The following is a 17995-nucleotide window of genomic DNA, read 5'->3' as shown; positions in this document are numbered from 1 at the left end:
AAAGTTCTTATAACATCGTTTGTGGCGATTGATTGTGAGATTTCTTTTTATTCTTCCTCTACATAGTGGAAAAACTCTTCTTATCCAAAATTTTTGTTTGTCTTGATTTTTTTGGTAAACCCTGCTTTGTCTTTTTATAACTTGTAAACATTATTTATCTTATAAGCTGGATTTGACAATTAAGATTGAAGTCGATGATCAAGAGAAATAGTGAAAAAAAACCCTTATTTTTTTTCATTGTGTATGTGCTTATTTGTAAAATAATTTTTTATCTTACTCGTGCCATTAATAATAATTGAAAATTATTTATTATACTTAAGGGGACATAAAGTTTTGCTAGACTACAAACAATGTGCTCGACCAGGCCCACTTTTACCCTACCTATTTTGTCTCAATTGACTTTCCAAATGTATCTCGGATCAAACAAAAAGTATGAGTATATGACATATTTTTTATTTTCACTAAAAAGTTTTTATATTAGAAAAAAATATGTATGCAATAATTACTCAATGTTATACAAGGAACCATACATTCTTAGTTTACAACATCAATTGCACCAACTACACTTAGCCTCACTGGTTATGCTTTCAACTTGAATAAATGACATGTTGAAAATAAGAATCTCTTTTTTTTTTGTTAAAATGAAATACAAATAACATAAAATTTATTTATTGATTTGTCTTTTCTGTTTCTTTCTTTGGTATTTTCATAGGCTATGAATACAACTTTAGATGCCTTAGTATGAAAAGATTTGTTTCCAGTGTGAGATAGAATGACTAAGGGTGTCAATTCGGTAAGATACCATACGGATTTCATACCAAAACCATACTACATCGAATTTATAAGATACAGGATGAGAATGATATCTTTAAAAAGGGTTTTCGATATAAAGTCAGTACGGTTCGGTATATGGTACGATATAGTTTTGGTATAAAAAAACCCATTATTCTAATCTTCTTTACTTACAACCTAAAAGTGTTTATGGTATTGATTTTGTAATATGGTCTTTTAGTTAGTATTTTTTAACTATTCAGATTTACAATATATGAAGAAGAAGAACAATAATTTACCAAAAAAAAAAAAAAAAGAAGAACAATATACTTATATTTTTCATGCAATATACTTTAAATCTAAGCTTTTTTAGTTTGAAGTCTTTTTTTCCTTTTTCTCTTAACAATTGGGTCCATCTCAGGAGTAATGTCAAGTTAAATTGGGCCCAACCCAAGGGTAATGCCAAGATGGACTGGGCCTTAAATTTGGCCCAACCCAAACTAGATATAATGGTGTCAAATTCGGTACGATATAATTTTGGTATATGATTCAGTACAAACAAACGGTATGCTACATCAAACCGAAACATACCGTACTGAATTTGAAAACAGTGTGGTTTAAACGGAGCAGTTCAGTATGGTAAAACGGTATCGATACACATAATAAAACACATAATTAACAACATCGACATCCTTAGTTCATTGTTTGGGAGAATTAGAAGTGAAATATAAGAAAAAAGAGTTATAGTAAATAGAGAGCAAGTATAGGAAGTGAGAGAATTATCCTTCTTTAGCAAGTTTATATGTGACGGAGTAGCAGATTACATTTATTAACACTAAGGCCAAAGGCCCAAAGCCCAAGGCCCAAAGCCCAAAGCCCAAGGCCCAAAGCCCAAAGCCCAAAGCCCAAAGCCCAGCAAGGCCAGACTGGGCTTGGGTTTTCAACAACTAACTAATCTGGTGAGAAATCCAACAAAGAGCCATTGGGCCTTTGCTAGATGTATCAATCGTTATCGATAACGTGCCAAAGTTTCTGCACACGCTAACGGTAGTATTGAAACCCTAAAACGAAGGTGAAAGTGAAACCGCGAAGGTCGAAATTTGAAAGCATACCTAAGTTGAAGCGTTCTGTTAAAGAGTCGAAATGGAGACAACATTTCGACAACATGTACGTATCAGAACTGTGTTGACAGTGTCAGTTTCCACAGCCAATATGAATTCGACTCACACTGACATGGTACTATGGTAGTATTTTGGTCGTTGCAGGGAATTCTTGTCCCTCGTAATAATAAGCTTTGCGTCCACCAACAATGGCGTAACCATCAGTCAATTCCACGAGCAGCAACAAATTGGAATGCGAACCCAGAAAGAAAGAAAAGCAAACCTGCAAAAAGATAATAAGAACAAAAGACAAAAGCAACCATTTCTCAGCCAACACCCGGTTAGGTCGCAATCTTTACAATGAATCCAATCTCTACTAGAAACAGATGTCCAGAAAGTGAAATGTTCTCACTATTGCTATCGATCTGTCGTCTCAATTACAAGGTAAATCACTGTTTTCCAGCGTTTCATCTAGAAAGCATCACTGACAAAAAGAAAGGTAGTATCTCACCACTTTAGCTAAACACTCGAAGTAGAAAGGAAAGACCGAAAGACTACCGAAACCCTAATAACACATTAACCATGAAAGAACCGAAAACCCACGCACGCACATTTGATTTTACACTCAAATAACCCTAACACTTCGGTAAATTAAACAAAAAAGAAGCAATTCTTTCATGTGTCCACCACAAGAATACTGTATTAACCATAATGCCTAGAGCTCCCTAGAAACAAAATATGAAACCCAGGAGAACCGGATCATTCAATGGTCATCATGGTTATGACTAAATAGTTTCTGGGTTTTCTGTATGAAATTAATTAGTACACTTGTAATGCAGTTTTTTTTTCTTTTTTTATTTAATTAGCTAAGCAAATGGGCTTTAAGATCCAAGTCAACATTTTTAGAGCAGGGTAGGCATGCAATCCATTGGGAAAGGATTGCCCATAACATTGTCAATGAAGTAGGGTGGATGTGCTGCATCCATCACCACAAATTGCATCTCTTCAGAAGGTTTCCAGTGGCGCTTCCTTTGATTGATAAACCAGTTGTTTATCTGCTTCTGATCCAGACCTGTTGACTCTGCCAGTGCCAGCTTCTGTGATTCCTGTACCCACATGAAACATGTCTCAATCTCTCATGTATAACCATACAAGTAGGGACTAGTATTCTGAAAAACAAAAGAAAACTTAAAAGACTCTACACTGACCAAATGCAGAATTAAGAAAGCTAGGTAGTTGATTCAATTCTTCTACCACTGACCAAATGCAGAACTAAGAAAGCTCGGTGGTGTTGATCATAATAGGGTAGGGGATGATCAAGAAAGGGATCAGAGGGATCAGAAACTGCAAATTTGTATAGAGCCATCAAACCAGCCCAACCAGAAACTAGAGATGTATGCATTATATGAACAGAAATCAAACGACCGGGATCATTTAATATGATGGTATAAACACAATACCAAGGCAAACTTATGCAAGTACCCCCCCTGAAATAAAATAGACACTATGTAACTTTATCAGACTGGAGCTAGCTCAAAATGTTTGCAAGACTGAAAAAGGTAGCCGGTAACTAGCATGCCAATGACATCATACATGTGCCCCCAGAAGTACATCAATGGGCACAGCCCATGAGATTCATTTCATATACTTCTGATCAGCAACCTACATCTGATCCAAACAAGAGATTAATGAACCAAAAGAAGCATATTGAATACTGAACAGTTGCTTTTAAATTTAGAATTAAAATTGTAAGTTACATACCGAGGGGTAAGGCCATTTATAGTGTCGGTTCCACCAGTCAAGCAATTGCTGTCTAGCTTCCTTTGGTAACTTCCCTTTCTTCCTCTTCTTCAGAAACTCCTTCTTGAGACTGCCCAGATACCCACTGTACTTGCGCAAGAGCTGACCCTTTAGTTCCTTATCTTCAGCTTGAGGATCAATGAAATTTTCACTTGCATCAGCCTCTTCGTCCGATGATCCATTATGATCTGATGCCACACCACGACCTAATGACAAGGGACAGCAATCATGTAGAGTAAGCAAAGAAATGGGGTACACTCCAACATACATATGCATAAAGAGTGCATGAATATTCAACCCCTCAAAGAGAGAACAGCGTGCTAACTCCACTGGAATCAAAGCAATCACAAAAGAATGCAACAAAGGACGACCAACTTAAATACAAAAACATTTACTCAACAGCTAGAAATCACATTTGCAATTTCTCCCTCTCTCTCTTTTCCTTTTTTTCCTTTTTCTGGTCTAAACACGGGACCAGTCAGTAACTGAAAAATCTACATTACCCTTGCTTCTGACCACTCAAGATTCTCTTCTGAATCAGATACCCATAAACGATCTCACATTTATTTACTTAAGTTTTTGTGTTCAGAACATAAACCAATAAATAGTATTCTTGATTAACATTTATAACCATTGCGAATACAAAATTAGCAAGTTTGGTTGTTAAACTAGCAGCTACCGTAACTTATCAAATCATACAATAGATGTAACGGTTGAATCATGGGTATAGGGTCCAAGAAACTGGGACAACTCTGAATTTTGAATGAGATGAAGGAAACCAGCAAACTTGCATAGGTAAGATGATTACAATGGGTATGTAGAGTCGATTGTGAGCCAACTACAAATGATATTGGTGTATGCTATGAGATTAATATTTATCTCAACCCAGCCTTGACTAGAATCAGTAAGGAAGATCAGGATTATTATATCAGATTAGATCAGTATGCATGAACTAGTCTCAAAACTTTTTAATCAGTGTCATATTCATCAAGGTAGAACAACCTAGCACATCCCTCCTCTTCCAAGTATGAATAAAATTTTTCAGAGATTAAATAAAAAAGATACTAATTTCCAAAAAGAACTTCACAAACTGATTTAGGTATAGGACTAGACAACCCTCCTCTATCCCTTGTGTTGTTCAAAGATGTCAATGTGGAAATAATAGTTGTCTAAGAACTCTTATAACACCCAGATACCATTTTAGTGTAAAATCTAACTTACAGTATATTCATTAAACAGATGAAACAACATTTCCCAGATTTTCAACAAGGACCAAAAAACAACTAGACAAACAAACTGCAGAAACTTAACTAAAAACAGCATTCCACACAGGGGCAGAACCCGGATTCAACATTTGGGGGGGAGGGGGATGACTAATGAGAATCCGGATCACCTCTCCCCACTGGGGAAGCAATGACGCATTTCATCATACATCATGTGTGGACCCATGTGGGGCCCACTGGGGGTCCCATCTTTGAATTATTGTATCGATATTCAGTGGTGAGCCCACACATTAAAATATATAGATAAATTATTAATAATAACATTTATACCCTTACAAAAATAAAGGTAAATTAAAGCACAAGGAGGGCTAACAAGAATAATATCTCATAGAATAACTCTTTTTAAGTTTTCATGAATGTTTTCTTTCATATATAAAAAAAACATATGATTTTAACATTGAAGACAACATAAAAACCAAACCAATCATGGTAATTAGTTACCCTAAAAATTATAGATACTTCATTTACAGTATAAAATCAAATAAAAAGAATAACAGAAAAATTAAGAAAAAGAGACAACATATAATCAAACAAAAAGAAAAAAATCAAGAGAGAGAAGAAAAAAACTGAGAAAGAGAGAGAATACCTAACTGTGAAGAAGATTTAGGAAGGAACTCTGACCTTTTTCAGGCTTTCCCTAAGCCATGCATGAAGAAAGAGTAGAGGAAAGACGAGAGAATAAATAGAGAGGCATTTTTGGGATTGAGGAGTTAGTTCTAATTAGGAATTAACTATTTCTTTCTTAAATATAGGGTCTCAATTGTAAACCATGGACAGTTATTGATAATGACATTTATACCTGTTATCTTTCCCTTTAAAAACTATTCTCAATACGGGGGGAGGGGGCAATAATGATATTTCACAAGTGGAAAGAGGAAAAAATGGAAAAATTAATGAAAAGAAGCAAAATTTTCAGAAATTGGGGGACCGGCCCCAATGTAGTTCTGCCTCTGATTGCACACTTCACAATTACCATAACTAATTCAATTTGGAAGCAGAAAAGTCTGAGAACAGAACTAACTCAGCAGAGGTTGCATACGAGATAGAGATTCTAAAAAGTTACTTTAGCCATCAGAGGATAAAACACCCAGATACATTAAAGAATCCACATAACCATTTAAGTGAGTCAAATAAAGGCTATATATCCTCTAGGAACCAATATATTTTTTCTTCGTGATGGCTTTTTTGGCCCTATCTGATGGCTTGACCCTTTTACCTGATCAAACTCTGAAATATGTACCCTATGTCCTCTTATTAAGTGACACTATAATTTGAGAATTTCACTTTAGGGTTTTGATGAGAGTTGTTGTAACACTCTTCTGGCGATTGGTTGAAAGGTGTCTTGTAATATTCTTCCTACATGGTGAAAGTTCTTCACCTATGGAAGTAGCACAACATGCTAGTGTGTGTACCACATTGAATCTTTATGTTCTTGCTATTTGTTTATGTCCTTGTTCATGATTTCTTAGTGTCTCCTTTTGACATCTTTCAGGATTCAAACACAACTAAATAAGAACTAAAAATATTGGAGCGAATAACTCAGATCTTGATGGCTTAAATGCAACACTATATCTTTTCCTTTTCCCAATGATTTTTTCCCTAAGCACATTCACCAATCTTTTCCTAATACTATGACTCAACTATATTTAGCTGAATCTTTAGAACACCTAATAAATATGGTTATCCAATCTCCAAAGGAATCTGAATTTATTGATGGACTTCATCAGTTAAACACTACCAGTGTGTCATCTGATGGAACAAGCTTAATTAAATATCTAATCTAACTGCCGCCAATTGCAGCAAGCACTAATTGTTTCTGTCTTTCCCTTTTAAGAAAATACTAATTAAGAACTAGATCTTACAATGCTTGAAAGCTAAAATCATCGATCAGCATATCTACTTGATCTTGCTTACATGGAAAAAATGACATAAAGTAATAAGCATCTAAAAAACAAAGGATCCAAGAGCAAGAAAAATCTAAACCCAAACACTAAACAGCTCTGTGCCATTTTGTTGGTAGAGAAAGAAATAATCCAAATGATAGCAAGATAAACTCAGGATTCGATGAAGAACATAAAACCATGAGAAAATGTCTTCAATGAAGCTTAACATAGCCCTCAACCAAAAAATAAAGATAAAATTTAACATAAGCTACACCTACTAGTTTGGGGGGGGGGGGGGGGGGAGGTTCTAATTTTTTCTTTAAAAATAGATGACAAGTTGTAAGAATTGCCAACATGTTTCAACAACAACTCAGCTCCATTCAAGGACCAAGGTCATATTTGATATAAGATATAAGTTATGCATGTCTCTCCTCACCAATTTCTATTAAGGTAATTTTAGTTAATGACAAAAATATGGACTAGTATAACACAAAGTTGATGAAATTGATGCAACCTAGCTTTCGTATCATCATCAATAACAGCTAAAGATCATGATATTGATTATAATAATAAAAATTTGTATTCAAAGAAGGTCAAACATTTATGCCTATATATTCTTTTAAAATTTAAAATTGATGCAACCCTAGTTTTCCATCAATATTTTCCCTTCAAGGTTGACAAATTCTTTTTGTGCACAGAGAGAAAATTGGTTTGTAAATAAGCAGATATTCAATATTAAAGTATAATAAACAGAATTTGTAGTTTTTCTTGGAAAAAAATTGCCATGAATTTTGAAATATATCACATGGCCTGAGAAATACTCCAACAAAACTGATTGATACCAGATTTTGAACCTAAGGGGGTTGCTTATAACAAAGCATGCATGGATGGAATTTTCAGGGTCAAGAGTTCTAATTAATTTGTTTCCCTTGTTAGGGAAACTAAAATAGCTGGTTGAAGCATCAGAGAGTAATTAAGGGACTTTAGGTCGTAATTTCCTCAAGGTACAGTCTGCATTGCATTTGTCCGAGCAGAAAGAAGGAAATTTCTTTTCAAACATTCAATCTCCCCAATTTTTTTTGGTAACTTACATCTCTCCAGGACATCATTTAAGATGGGGCTAGTACCAAAATTTCTACAACCATGTAAAAGAGAAAAGAAAACATAAGTTAGCAAAAAAATATTTAAGAAATGAAGTAAATGATAAAAAGAACTGGCTTAGACCTGCAATTACAAACTATTGCGTATTCAATGTAAATTAGAACTAAAGACACCAAGCACTCGAATCTTTAACTTATCTTGATTGGTCTTAGAGATACAGATTAGATTAGCACAAGAACAAACTGGAAACAATCATGATGAGAAACATAGGCCCTTCTCTTTTGTTATCATCTTTTACTATGGTAGGCCAGTAATTTTCTAAGAAGCTTCAAAATGTGATTTTTCCTTCATAATTTGAGACCCATCAATCTCATTATGAAGGTCTAAAACCAACATCAACTAAAGGATTACAACCACAAACCTCATCCCTCTCCTTTTCCCTTCTCCGAAAAAAGCTCCGAAAATAATATATAATAAATAGAGGAAATGGCACTAGTCTGTTAATCATAACTAGGCAGGTCATCTCCTTGAAATCTTGTCATTGCTTTCTTGGTATGCTCGTAATATTATGCACCAGTCACAATATCAAGCTCTAAGAACCAAAGACCACAACAGCTATAAGCATTTTTGATAAAGACAAGGGAAATAATGTGCAGCCTAAGAGGACAACTACACATAAATTTAGGGTAAAATGATCTCATTTATGTGCAAAAGGTTGAAAATTTTCTGAATCAATTGTCATTTCAAAGAGATGCTAACTTCAAATGAAAGAGCAATTTCAAAATCACTGCCCCCCCCCCCTTCCAAAAATAAATATAAAAATAAAAGAAAGAAAAAGAAAAAGAAGGCAAAACAAACACAAAAAGCCTGTAAAACCAAGAGTTGAACCAATATTTCTAGACTTGCAATCTTGCACTATCACTGTCTTCCATAAAACGTCTTTCAAGAAAGCGTATCGTCCCACAGACTGGAACTCACTAGTTAAACAAATCTCTCCCTATCCCTTTACCCATCTCGATCCTTTTATCTGTTATTCACCTATTCTAGAAATCCTAAACATGGAAGCATTTTTATCCATTCACCCGAGAGAGCTCTAGTTTCATATTCATTCTCCATTTTCAGTCCCTATAAACAGATGAAACCAGTTAGATATCTAAACTAAACCCCCCCCCCCCAAAAAAAAAAAAAAAAAAAGAAAAGAAAAAAGCAGTTAGGATTTCATACGACCCTGAGAACCGAGATGATAATCAAACTATATATATATATGAATAAACTACTCTCAACTGCCTAATGCATTAAATATTATATATGTAATACTATAACCTGTTAATGATTTTTTATTTTCAAAATGAAACGCATTAGTCTGATTTAAGAATATGCCTACATGCACGGGCATGATTTGCAAGAAGCTTAATATTTTAATACAACACCAAAAACCACTAACACAGTTACCTAGCCTTCAAATATAAACACACAATATTGTGAGGAGAAGGTGGTATCATCACCAGAATCTGCAGAGGAAGATACAGTGAGCGCCTTGAATTGACACTCAATGCTTGTGAGGAACATCATAGCTTCTTTAAAGGGCTTGGTGAGCTCTTGCTCATATTTAGTGAGCATTTCACAGTAGGCTTCCATGAACTGATCTAGTGCTGGGTCTTCTCCTAAGCAACCTGATCTCCCACTTCGAGCCAAGGCAGCCTCAGACGCACAAGCCTCCTCTAACTTGGCCACCACTTCAGGTGGCGCTCCCACCTGTTGCATTTCAATATCACATATTAGGTCAGTTGGTTCAGACACATAAATTTCCACTGTTCTTTCCATGTTTCCATCAAGGAACAAGAGAGAAAGAGCTTTTTGTTAATGGATATCGGCGAGGCTTCAGTATTTATATTGTTTTAGGTCAAAGGGTCTCTATCTTAGGACCACAAGAATTAGAGGAAAGAGGGTTGATAACGGTTTCAGCATGTCAAGAATCTAGTTTTTGCTTTCTGTGGAACGCAATCTTTGGACGAAGAGATGAAAAATATGACATTTTTCTTCTGTTTTTCCAGCAAGAAAGACAGGTTATTGGAACTCGGTTTTGGTCTCTGAGTAAAATTCTATCTTCATCACCTTTTGACAGTTGACGTAGGCAGCCAACAGACGAGGATAGTGAGGATGAGACATGATCTTATTTCTGAGAGAACAACCACTGCTGCTGCCACTCTCGTTGTTGCTATTGTTGTTGTCGTTCTCCATGAAATAATTTCCACTAGAACTTCCATGGTGGTTGCGAGGAAGGAAGAGATTACTTGTTTCGGCATTAACAGGAGTAGAGATGGGAGGCATCATCATGGAAGAAAACCCATTTCCACTATTATCTCCAAAACTCATCAAACATGAATTGCTACTACCACAGCCACCTTCCATCCCTTTCTCTCTCTCTTCTTCTCTGGTAATAAATAAATACTCTTTTTTTTCTTTTTGTTCTCTCTTGTGCTCCTCTTCTTTTATGTTCTCTTGTGGGTGTCAAGATCTCTCCCGGGTTTCATGCTACACAGTTTTCAGTCTTCTTACAGAAAATCCTAAGAAGTGGCAGTCAGTAACGGGGGGCCGTTGGGTCTCTGCTTTCATCGCACTGTATGTGAACAAAAAAGAAAAAACAGATTCAGATTCAGGGTTTCTTTGGAAATGGGATAATTTAGCTCTCTCTTTTATAATTTTTCTCCCCACCCTTTCTTTCTCTGAGCATGAACAGTGAGAACTGAGAGAGAGAGAGATGAATTGGCCTTATTAGTGACGCAGAACGCACGCGGGGCATCCAAGTGAAACAGGAAAGAAGAAAGAGTGCTCCATGTTATCCTGCGCCCATTGCCTGCAAACTTTCCTTCCCGAGATGATGAAAACCCTAAAACCCTCTCCCCTGGTCTACTCTTGTTGCAGTGTCACTGATGCTCTCTGCTATAACAGGTAGAAAAACAGAGAAAGGAGGAAAGAATAGACGATTTAATCGAGGAACGCCTGTCGTCTTCTCATTCTTAGCTTCTCGTCCTCTCTCCTATTATTCTCTGTGATATTTAATTATTGATTGTGAAAAAAGTAGTAAAAAAATAAAGAGGCTGGTAAAGTTAGTGGGACAGTCCGAATGTCTCTATTCCTCTTTCATCTGGTAATCTCAATCCCTGGTTACCTATTAGTCCACGAGTCCACCTGCTGGGTTCCAGCTACCCCCCTTCCTCCTATACACAGTGAGAGAGAGAGAACTGCAGTTCAGAACAGTGCAACACAGCTACTTCATTGTTAAGGTTAGGAAGATAGGAAGTAGTGTGAGACTGTGGTTAAAGCTTCACGAGATAAAGATTCATAGGTTTTCACTTTTCACCCCCAACAAAAAAAAAAAAAGAAGAGAAGATTGGGACTCATGGGTTGTTCCTGACCAAATCCCGGGAATCTTCTCTACCTGCAATCTTAGGGTTTTGTTAGCCATGGGTTGTAGGTAAAATAGTCATCTAAGTCTCTTGCCTTATTACCGAGAAGAGCTGTAACACCTATATAGGTCTATACTTCGAATTAGGGTTGGTTGGCGTGCAACTTTTGAACATTTAATTTTATGTCCTTTGTTTATATATAACCCTACAAAATGTCACAAGCCCTTCTTGTGTCATTTAGAATTTCCCGTTTTGGGTAAAAAAGGTTTACCATAATCAGATAAAACAAAGAGCAGGAGAAAGGTTATTTTCTTACAAAAACAGATTTCTTGGTATGGTTGACAACTAAACCTGCCTGAAGGCCTTCTTGGTTTACTTAAGAGTTACCTTTTTAGGGTGAAAAGCCTTTGTACTAATCAAAATTATAAGAGGAAAAAGTTACCATCTTTTCTTACAAATCTAGAGATTAAACAACACTTCCATGATCCATGAGTTGAATAGGTGGCTCTTACCAAAAAAAAAGAATAGGTGGCTGTAGTTTAGTTTTGCAACCTTTCATTTTTAACCCATTTCTTTTTCTCTTTTTCAAATTAGCATTACACAAGTTCCCAATGGAAATATGTGTAAGAAGTGACAAGATGTTTGTTTTGGAAAAAACTTTGATGGATATATTCCTGAAACTTCACACACACGTCTTTGTTTATGTAGTCCTCATCAAAGCAGCATCTTGTAAATGATTTTGTAATAGAACAAAAATCAAAACACACGGGTAGACTAACTATTTCACTTTAGGCCTTCAACTGATGGGGGGGGGGGGGGAATACAACAGTAACCACCCAGCTAACCGTTAATTAGACTCTGGGATTTCCTTCTCAATGGTGAAAGAACATTTACACCAAAAGCAATATAGCATGCATCATGGTTTCTACAGAGTCTTCAAGTTCTTTCAAGTTTTTGCAAGTTATATTCCCTATTAGGATTGGCTTCTTTCCAAGACAAGCACCAAAAAAGTATTAGACCAAACCCAAATGGTTTCTGGAGACACCACCCACAGACCAGCTCTTCCATGATCACATTCCCAAGTTTCTCTCTTATTTTAGAGTTAAGGAAGTTCGTGTGATGCTATTAGCATACAGGTCTTTTCATGTTGTCATCCATCATATTTGGTTAGAGATGAACATGAGATATGGTCAAATCCATCTAACATCTATTGGAAAATTAAGTTCTATGTCTCTTTTGATGGTCGTCACAAGGCTTTAATTTCACCAGCAATGTACCAGGAAAGGAAAACAAGATAGACCTGTAAAGTCACCTCTGCTTGTGATTTCCTTCTGTAGTTTATTCTCCTTCAATCTGGTGGTTCTTTTCTTTGTTGTATTCTTTTATAAGTTTTACCAATGTTCGTTTATCCTTCTCTATGAAAATGATCATGGAAGGTTAACTACAGTAGGTCCCAAATCTAATTTCAAATCCCTTCTTCTCTCTTTAAAACAAAGCTTTATTTGGGATTTTAATCATTGAGAGGTCAAAACCTTTGTTTGATTGATAAAAACCATCATTCACATAAAGCAGCCCAACCCTTAATGAGGGCATCTGATTACCGATCAGAAAGCACCCAAATGATTCCACATAAAATTCTCATTCACCAAATCAAATAAATTTAACATTTGCTTAATCATATCTCTCTCATGTTTATGGTTTATTTCTTACTTTAATTCTTATGTAGGTAAAATGGAATGATAAAAATACCCATTCATATAGGCGCCTATGGGTTCATATTATTTTCTGGGACTGGAATAGTGATCAAGGTTGGCATTTGCTGCAACACTGTATCACATATGGAAGGAAAGGAACATGTGGTAGTGTTCTGGTAAATCATGCACTCTAGCACAAGTTTGTGAGGTTATGTCCTTTGAAATAAAGGATTGATGTGGAATCTTTAATTGAACCGGGATCTACTAATTGGTTTGAGTCATGCGGATCAGTTTGAGTCATATTGTGTTGAGTTGTAGTTTTTGTGTTTGAGATAAATATGACACACACAATAAGCATGGCAAAAAAAAAAAAAAAGAGAAAAAAATTTTGAAATCATTATTTCCATCCCTTTGTATCCATGATCAAATATGCAACTAATCCATATGAGCTAGCAAACATGAGTGATGAGTCAAGCCAAATGTGATACTTAACTTTGAAGCTTGAGCTTGGTAAAGCACAACTGTATATGATTTCAATAGGGAAATAGTTTTGAGCCATTATAAAGATTTCCTTTAGGTCAATATCTAAAAAAGTCGCAAACCTGATTTAACCTGATTTATTAATTTGATGACTGATCTTAATTAATTTAGTTTAGTAAATGTCAAATCCAAAATTTCTTTCTGTAGTGTCTATTTAGAGAGACTTCCTATCGCCTATTTATTTGTTTGGCCTTTTTTATTGTGGGGAAGGGTAAGATTTGTTTGATTACACCAAAATTTTTGGTGACTAAGTCTTCCTTAAGATCATCGCATGCTAAGTATTGGCTTGGGTCATATCAGTTGGCTTGGGTCAGTCTTTTTTAATATTTTTTATTTTTAAATTTCTTAGGCTATATCCTATAAGCTAAACGTATAGAATCGGGGAACCAGCATTCATGGCTGGAGCACTACCCTTCACATTACAAGTTGAAACAAAGACATTTTCATGTTCCTGAAGAACCGAAGCATATGCCCACTACTGCATACGTATATTAAATTCCACGTCGCTTCAATCAAATTTACAATTCTGATTATTTATGCGAATCTGAGTCAGAGAGCTTAAATGCTGAACAATAAGAATGGAACCTGTAATAAAGGAGCAAATCATAAAAAACCCAGATGGTAGAGTTTCTGAGGATTTTCTCTTCTTAAGATACGAGAAAGATAGAGAGAAGGAAAGAGAGCATATGATGCTGATAGCTCAAGTCCATCAGTTATACGAATCTGTATAAGTAAAGATACGTCAAAGAGAAGGTCAGAGAGACGATTCTGCTGCTTCTCAGGTGGAGGACAATGGGAGGTGAAGCTATCCAAGCTTTTCTGGTTCCCTACTTTAAGTCTTGTCCATGGTTCTATCATCTATGCCTCATGTGACATGGAGAAGAATTTTGAGACAAAACAGAAAGGTTCACAGGGGGGAAAAAAAATAAAAACCCACATGAACAAATTAAAAAAAAACAGCTAATCTCATAATCACTTTTGTCTTGGTATTATCAAAAAGTTGATCTCCTTTTTATGTAATTACTTAACCACTAATTAAAGACAAACCCAATCATGAGCTTCTTCTTTTGTTAAACTATTCTTAAACAAGTTAATTTGTAAATCCAAAACCTTGACTTTTACTATTAGGGACTTGTAAAATATTGTTTAAACCTTTAACCTCCCTATTCATATGATTCCACTTAAAAGAAAGTAAGAAATTTTTTGAAATGACGGTCATTAAAGTGAAAAGAATGAAAAATGGGGAGATTTATTTGGCATCTGATGGTTCTTACAGTATTCATTTAAGATATGAAGATTAATATGCTTTCTGGTATGAGTGGAACATTAATTAACTGTTAATTATAAGCATGAAGTGACTCCAAACACAGTTAGAAACTTAATAAAAATCCTGATTAATGAATGGTCAGCAACTAAGAATTTCATATCAGTTCAGTATGGAATATATGGATACCTGCATCATTAAAAAGATTCATGATTTGGTAAGCCACAAGACTCATGACATCCACATAAAATGGTGAGGGAGTGGACATGGTGGTTCACCGCAGACATCACTTTCAGATGTGTGAACCCAAAACTGAGAAGACAAAGCCCACCTCTTATTGTCTTTTTATATCTTAGTGTGACAGTGAAAGCCTTCCTCATTTTATTAAATAATCTCAGACACACAGTCCTCTCAGTCATTCATTGTTTGAATCTGTATCAAAACGAAGATAAATTGATGCTCATCCTTCCTATATGTTCCCATAAGGAAAACTAGACTTCTTTTTGGCTGAGTAAAAATATACCAAACAACACACTTTGCAAAGTTTGTTTAGGTTACTTTCAAGAAGTGAAAATTGAATTCATCTTCTTTCTTTAAGAGCCCAAGGCAAAATTTATGTATCATGACTTGACTTACACTTCTAACATTCTCTTTGTTCAGCAGTTTGAAATATGAGACCCCTACTGTTGATTTGTTTCAGAGATAGGAGACTTATGACTGATTTGTGTTGAGAAGATCACTTCCCATGACACACAGACAGAGAGAGAGAGAGAGACAGACTTGTAGGTTTGTGAGTTATGACTGATTTGTATTGAAAGAATCACATCCATGAAGCCCCATTTGACAGTATCATCAAAGAAAAAGAGCCACTTGAAAGCCATTGAAGAGACATTAAGCCAACTATGCTCATCACAACAGAGACATGCATCTCTCCCTCACATATAATCTTACATGAGCAAAAGATGATGAATTGCCCAATCACAAAGTAGGTAAAGTGGCGTCTTGTGGTCATTGGTCATTGGTCTAGTATGAGGGAGAGGGTCCCACATTCTACAGAGTCCAAAGACCATACAGTGATGAAGTCATGAAACCCTAGAAACTAAAATACAATTTTCTCGAAGGTGGTGTTTGATAGGATAGGATGGATGCTCTTTTGGCCGACAATCTCTCCTTTTCATTGCCTAATCTCCGGCCTTGTGGATGATTTTAAGGTATGGGCCATTGTGCCTATATAGGTCTCTATAGGCTATAGCTGAGTTTTTTTTTTTTTTTGGTGAAGCTATAGCTAGTGAGACACCGCTTTCCATAGATTTCCATCCATCCAAACTTGCAGATCACAATTCCAGGAAGCTACAAGCCTACAAGATAAGATTTGCTCGGACTTAACATCCCAATTTAACCTAGTTTGATAAAATTGCTTGAGTTTGCTCCGCTGACGGGGCTGGTGCTTGCGCTAGTAGTGCACAGGGCTAATGCTTGCATAGGTCGCACTTGATAAAAAGTCCGAACATTGCGTAGCGGGGGGCACTTGGTCGCCGCTACTGCATCTCCTCTTTTGATTTACCAAAAAAAAAATAAAAAAATACTTGAATTCACTAGACAGAAAAAGATTTACTATTTTGTGGAAACCTCTATGTTTCACATCTAAGTTATTCTATAAAAGTTATTTATAGAAAAATTCAAAATCCTTATCTTTATATAATTATAATTATATTCATGTATCAGCAATTGACTCAAATTCTGTGCCAATTACAATCAAACTTTAATTATATAAATCTGTAAAATACAAAACAAACCAAAACCTAACAATATTTGCACCTAATAGTTTTATGTTTTTTTTTGTTTTACCTTTTTACATAAGAGGTAGTAGTGGTCTTGGGGCCTCTTTGATTATTGTATTGTGTTATTAGTTATTATTTCCTGCTATGGGGAGTCAAGAATTTTAATTAAGTGACCATCCATTTTGTTTTAGATAAAGGATACATGTCCTTCATCTAAAGGGAAATTGATGGTTAGTTTTTTTGTCACAAATATATCGGATAAAACTCCGAAGAATCATGCCATTGGAAGAAATCTCATCTAAATAAATAACCAGAGTTGATGATCTAAAGCTTGCTTTGGTGGTCTGGCATTGCTTCCCAGTGAGAGTGCTATCAAGTCTCTTGATGGCACTTAAGTCACAGAATAATTATGTGTTACTTTAATTGCTTTCCAATAAGTGTGGCCCTTTGAGTTCACTGTTGGTCGGTTAGTGGGTCTTTATCATATTTTTCAATGGGGTCTTTGTATGACCTCTTGTGGGTCTTTTGAAGTTGACAAACAAGACCATAGTTTCAAAAACTAGTGCTGGGATTGGAAAATCATACATAGTCCTCTTTGCATAATGAAGTTCTAAAACAAGATAAATTTCGTATTAATTCTTTTATAGGGAAAGGCTTGGTTGTCAACCCTCCAGTCTAGTTTATATATTAATATGCAAAACTCTTGTGTGATTCCCTCAATAAGATTTGCTTACTCGGTTTATCTAGCTGTTGCTTATTGGAAGTATTTGCATATGCTTTGATGCTTGGATTTACACAACTTTGCCACAACTCTAGAAGTCAGGTTAATTAGCTTCCCTTTTTCTCCACCTAGCATTAACCAAGCAATCAACAATGACTATGGTGGTGAAGTTTTAGGATTTTTTGAAGCAAATAAGGTACGGTTAATGCTCAAAATCTAATTGTTTAGACTTCTAGAGTTCCAAAACCCAGATTTCTAAGCTTAATAGTCAATGCAAACTTTTCAATATGAAGAATACTGATTAGTGTGCTCAAATCCTAACCCAGATTTGTTAATTTGCTTGATAAAGTCAAACATATTATTCAAAACCTGACTAACAGAAAACAACAAACTCTTTATAATTTTATCTCAAATACCCCCCATCACCTATCGATTTACATGAACCACCATTTCCTTGCTGTTTTTTTTTAGGTAGAACAAGTATCAAATTATAAAACTAATGTGTAACACTCCTGTCAGGCTAAATATCCAGAAACTAAGGATCAAATATTGGCCAAAATGTCACACGTGAGAGAGAGAGCTCTCCTTCATGAAGGAGTCAATAATGCAGTTTTGCTCCCTTAAAACATATAAGACATATAGGAAGA

At 35.6% G+C, this 17995-nt stretch overlaps 1 protein-coding gene across 1 annotated transcript; it reads right to left on the bottom strand.

The window, feature by feature from the left end:
• Window positions 1-2352: 2352 nt before the first annotated feature.
• On the bottom strand, window positions 2353-10874 carry LOC149004117 (homeobox protein knotted-1-like LET6). The gene is made up of 4 exons (XM_089168156.1): window positions 10054-10874; window positions 9444-9693; window positions 3633-3877; window positions 2353-2977 (listed from the first exon to the last, which is right to left on the bottom strand). The coding sequence occupies exons 1-4, from the start codon at window positions 10348-10350 to the stop codon at window positions 2774-2776; spliced, it is 996 nt and encodes a 331-aa protein (XP_089024282.1). The 5' UTR covers window positions 10351-10874; the 3' UTR covers window positions 2353-2773.
• Between the last annotated feature and the right edge of the window lie 7121 nt (window positions 10875-17995).

This window comes from Hakea prostrata, chromosome 9 (assembly GCF_041222555.1).
Source record: "Hakea prostrata isolate BN-2017 chromosome 9, UWA_Hpros_2, whole genome shotgun sequence".
In the NCBI taxonomy this organism is placed as follows: Eukaryota; Viridiplantae; Streptophyta; class Magnoliopsida; order Proteales; family Proteaceae; genus Hakea; species Hakea prostrata.
This window is presented reverse-complemented; position numbering and strand designations above follow the sequence as displayed.

Bases quoted from the DNA above. Each gene is read 5' to 3' on its own strand.
- LOC149004117 (XM_089168156.1), bottom strand. From the start codon at position 10,350: ATGGAAGGTGGCTGTGGTAGTAGCAATTCATGTTTGATGAGTTTTGGA. The intron at 9,694-10,053 runs GTGATGAAGATA...GAAATGCAACAG, and splicing joins CCTACGTCAACTGTCAAAAG to GTGGGAGCGCCACCTGAAGT. The intron at 3,878-9,443 runs GTGATGATACCA...CCTTGTCATTAG, and splicing joins ATCTTCCTCTGCAGATTCTG to GTCGTGGTGTGGCATCAGAT.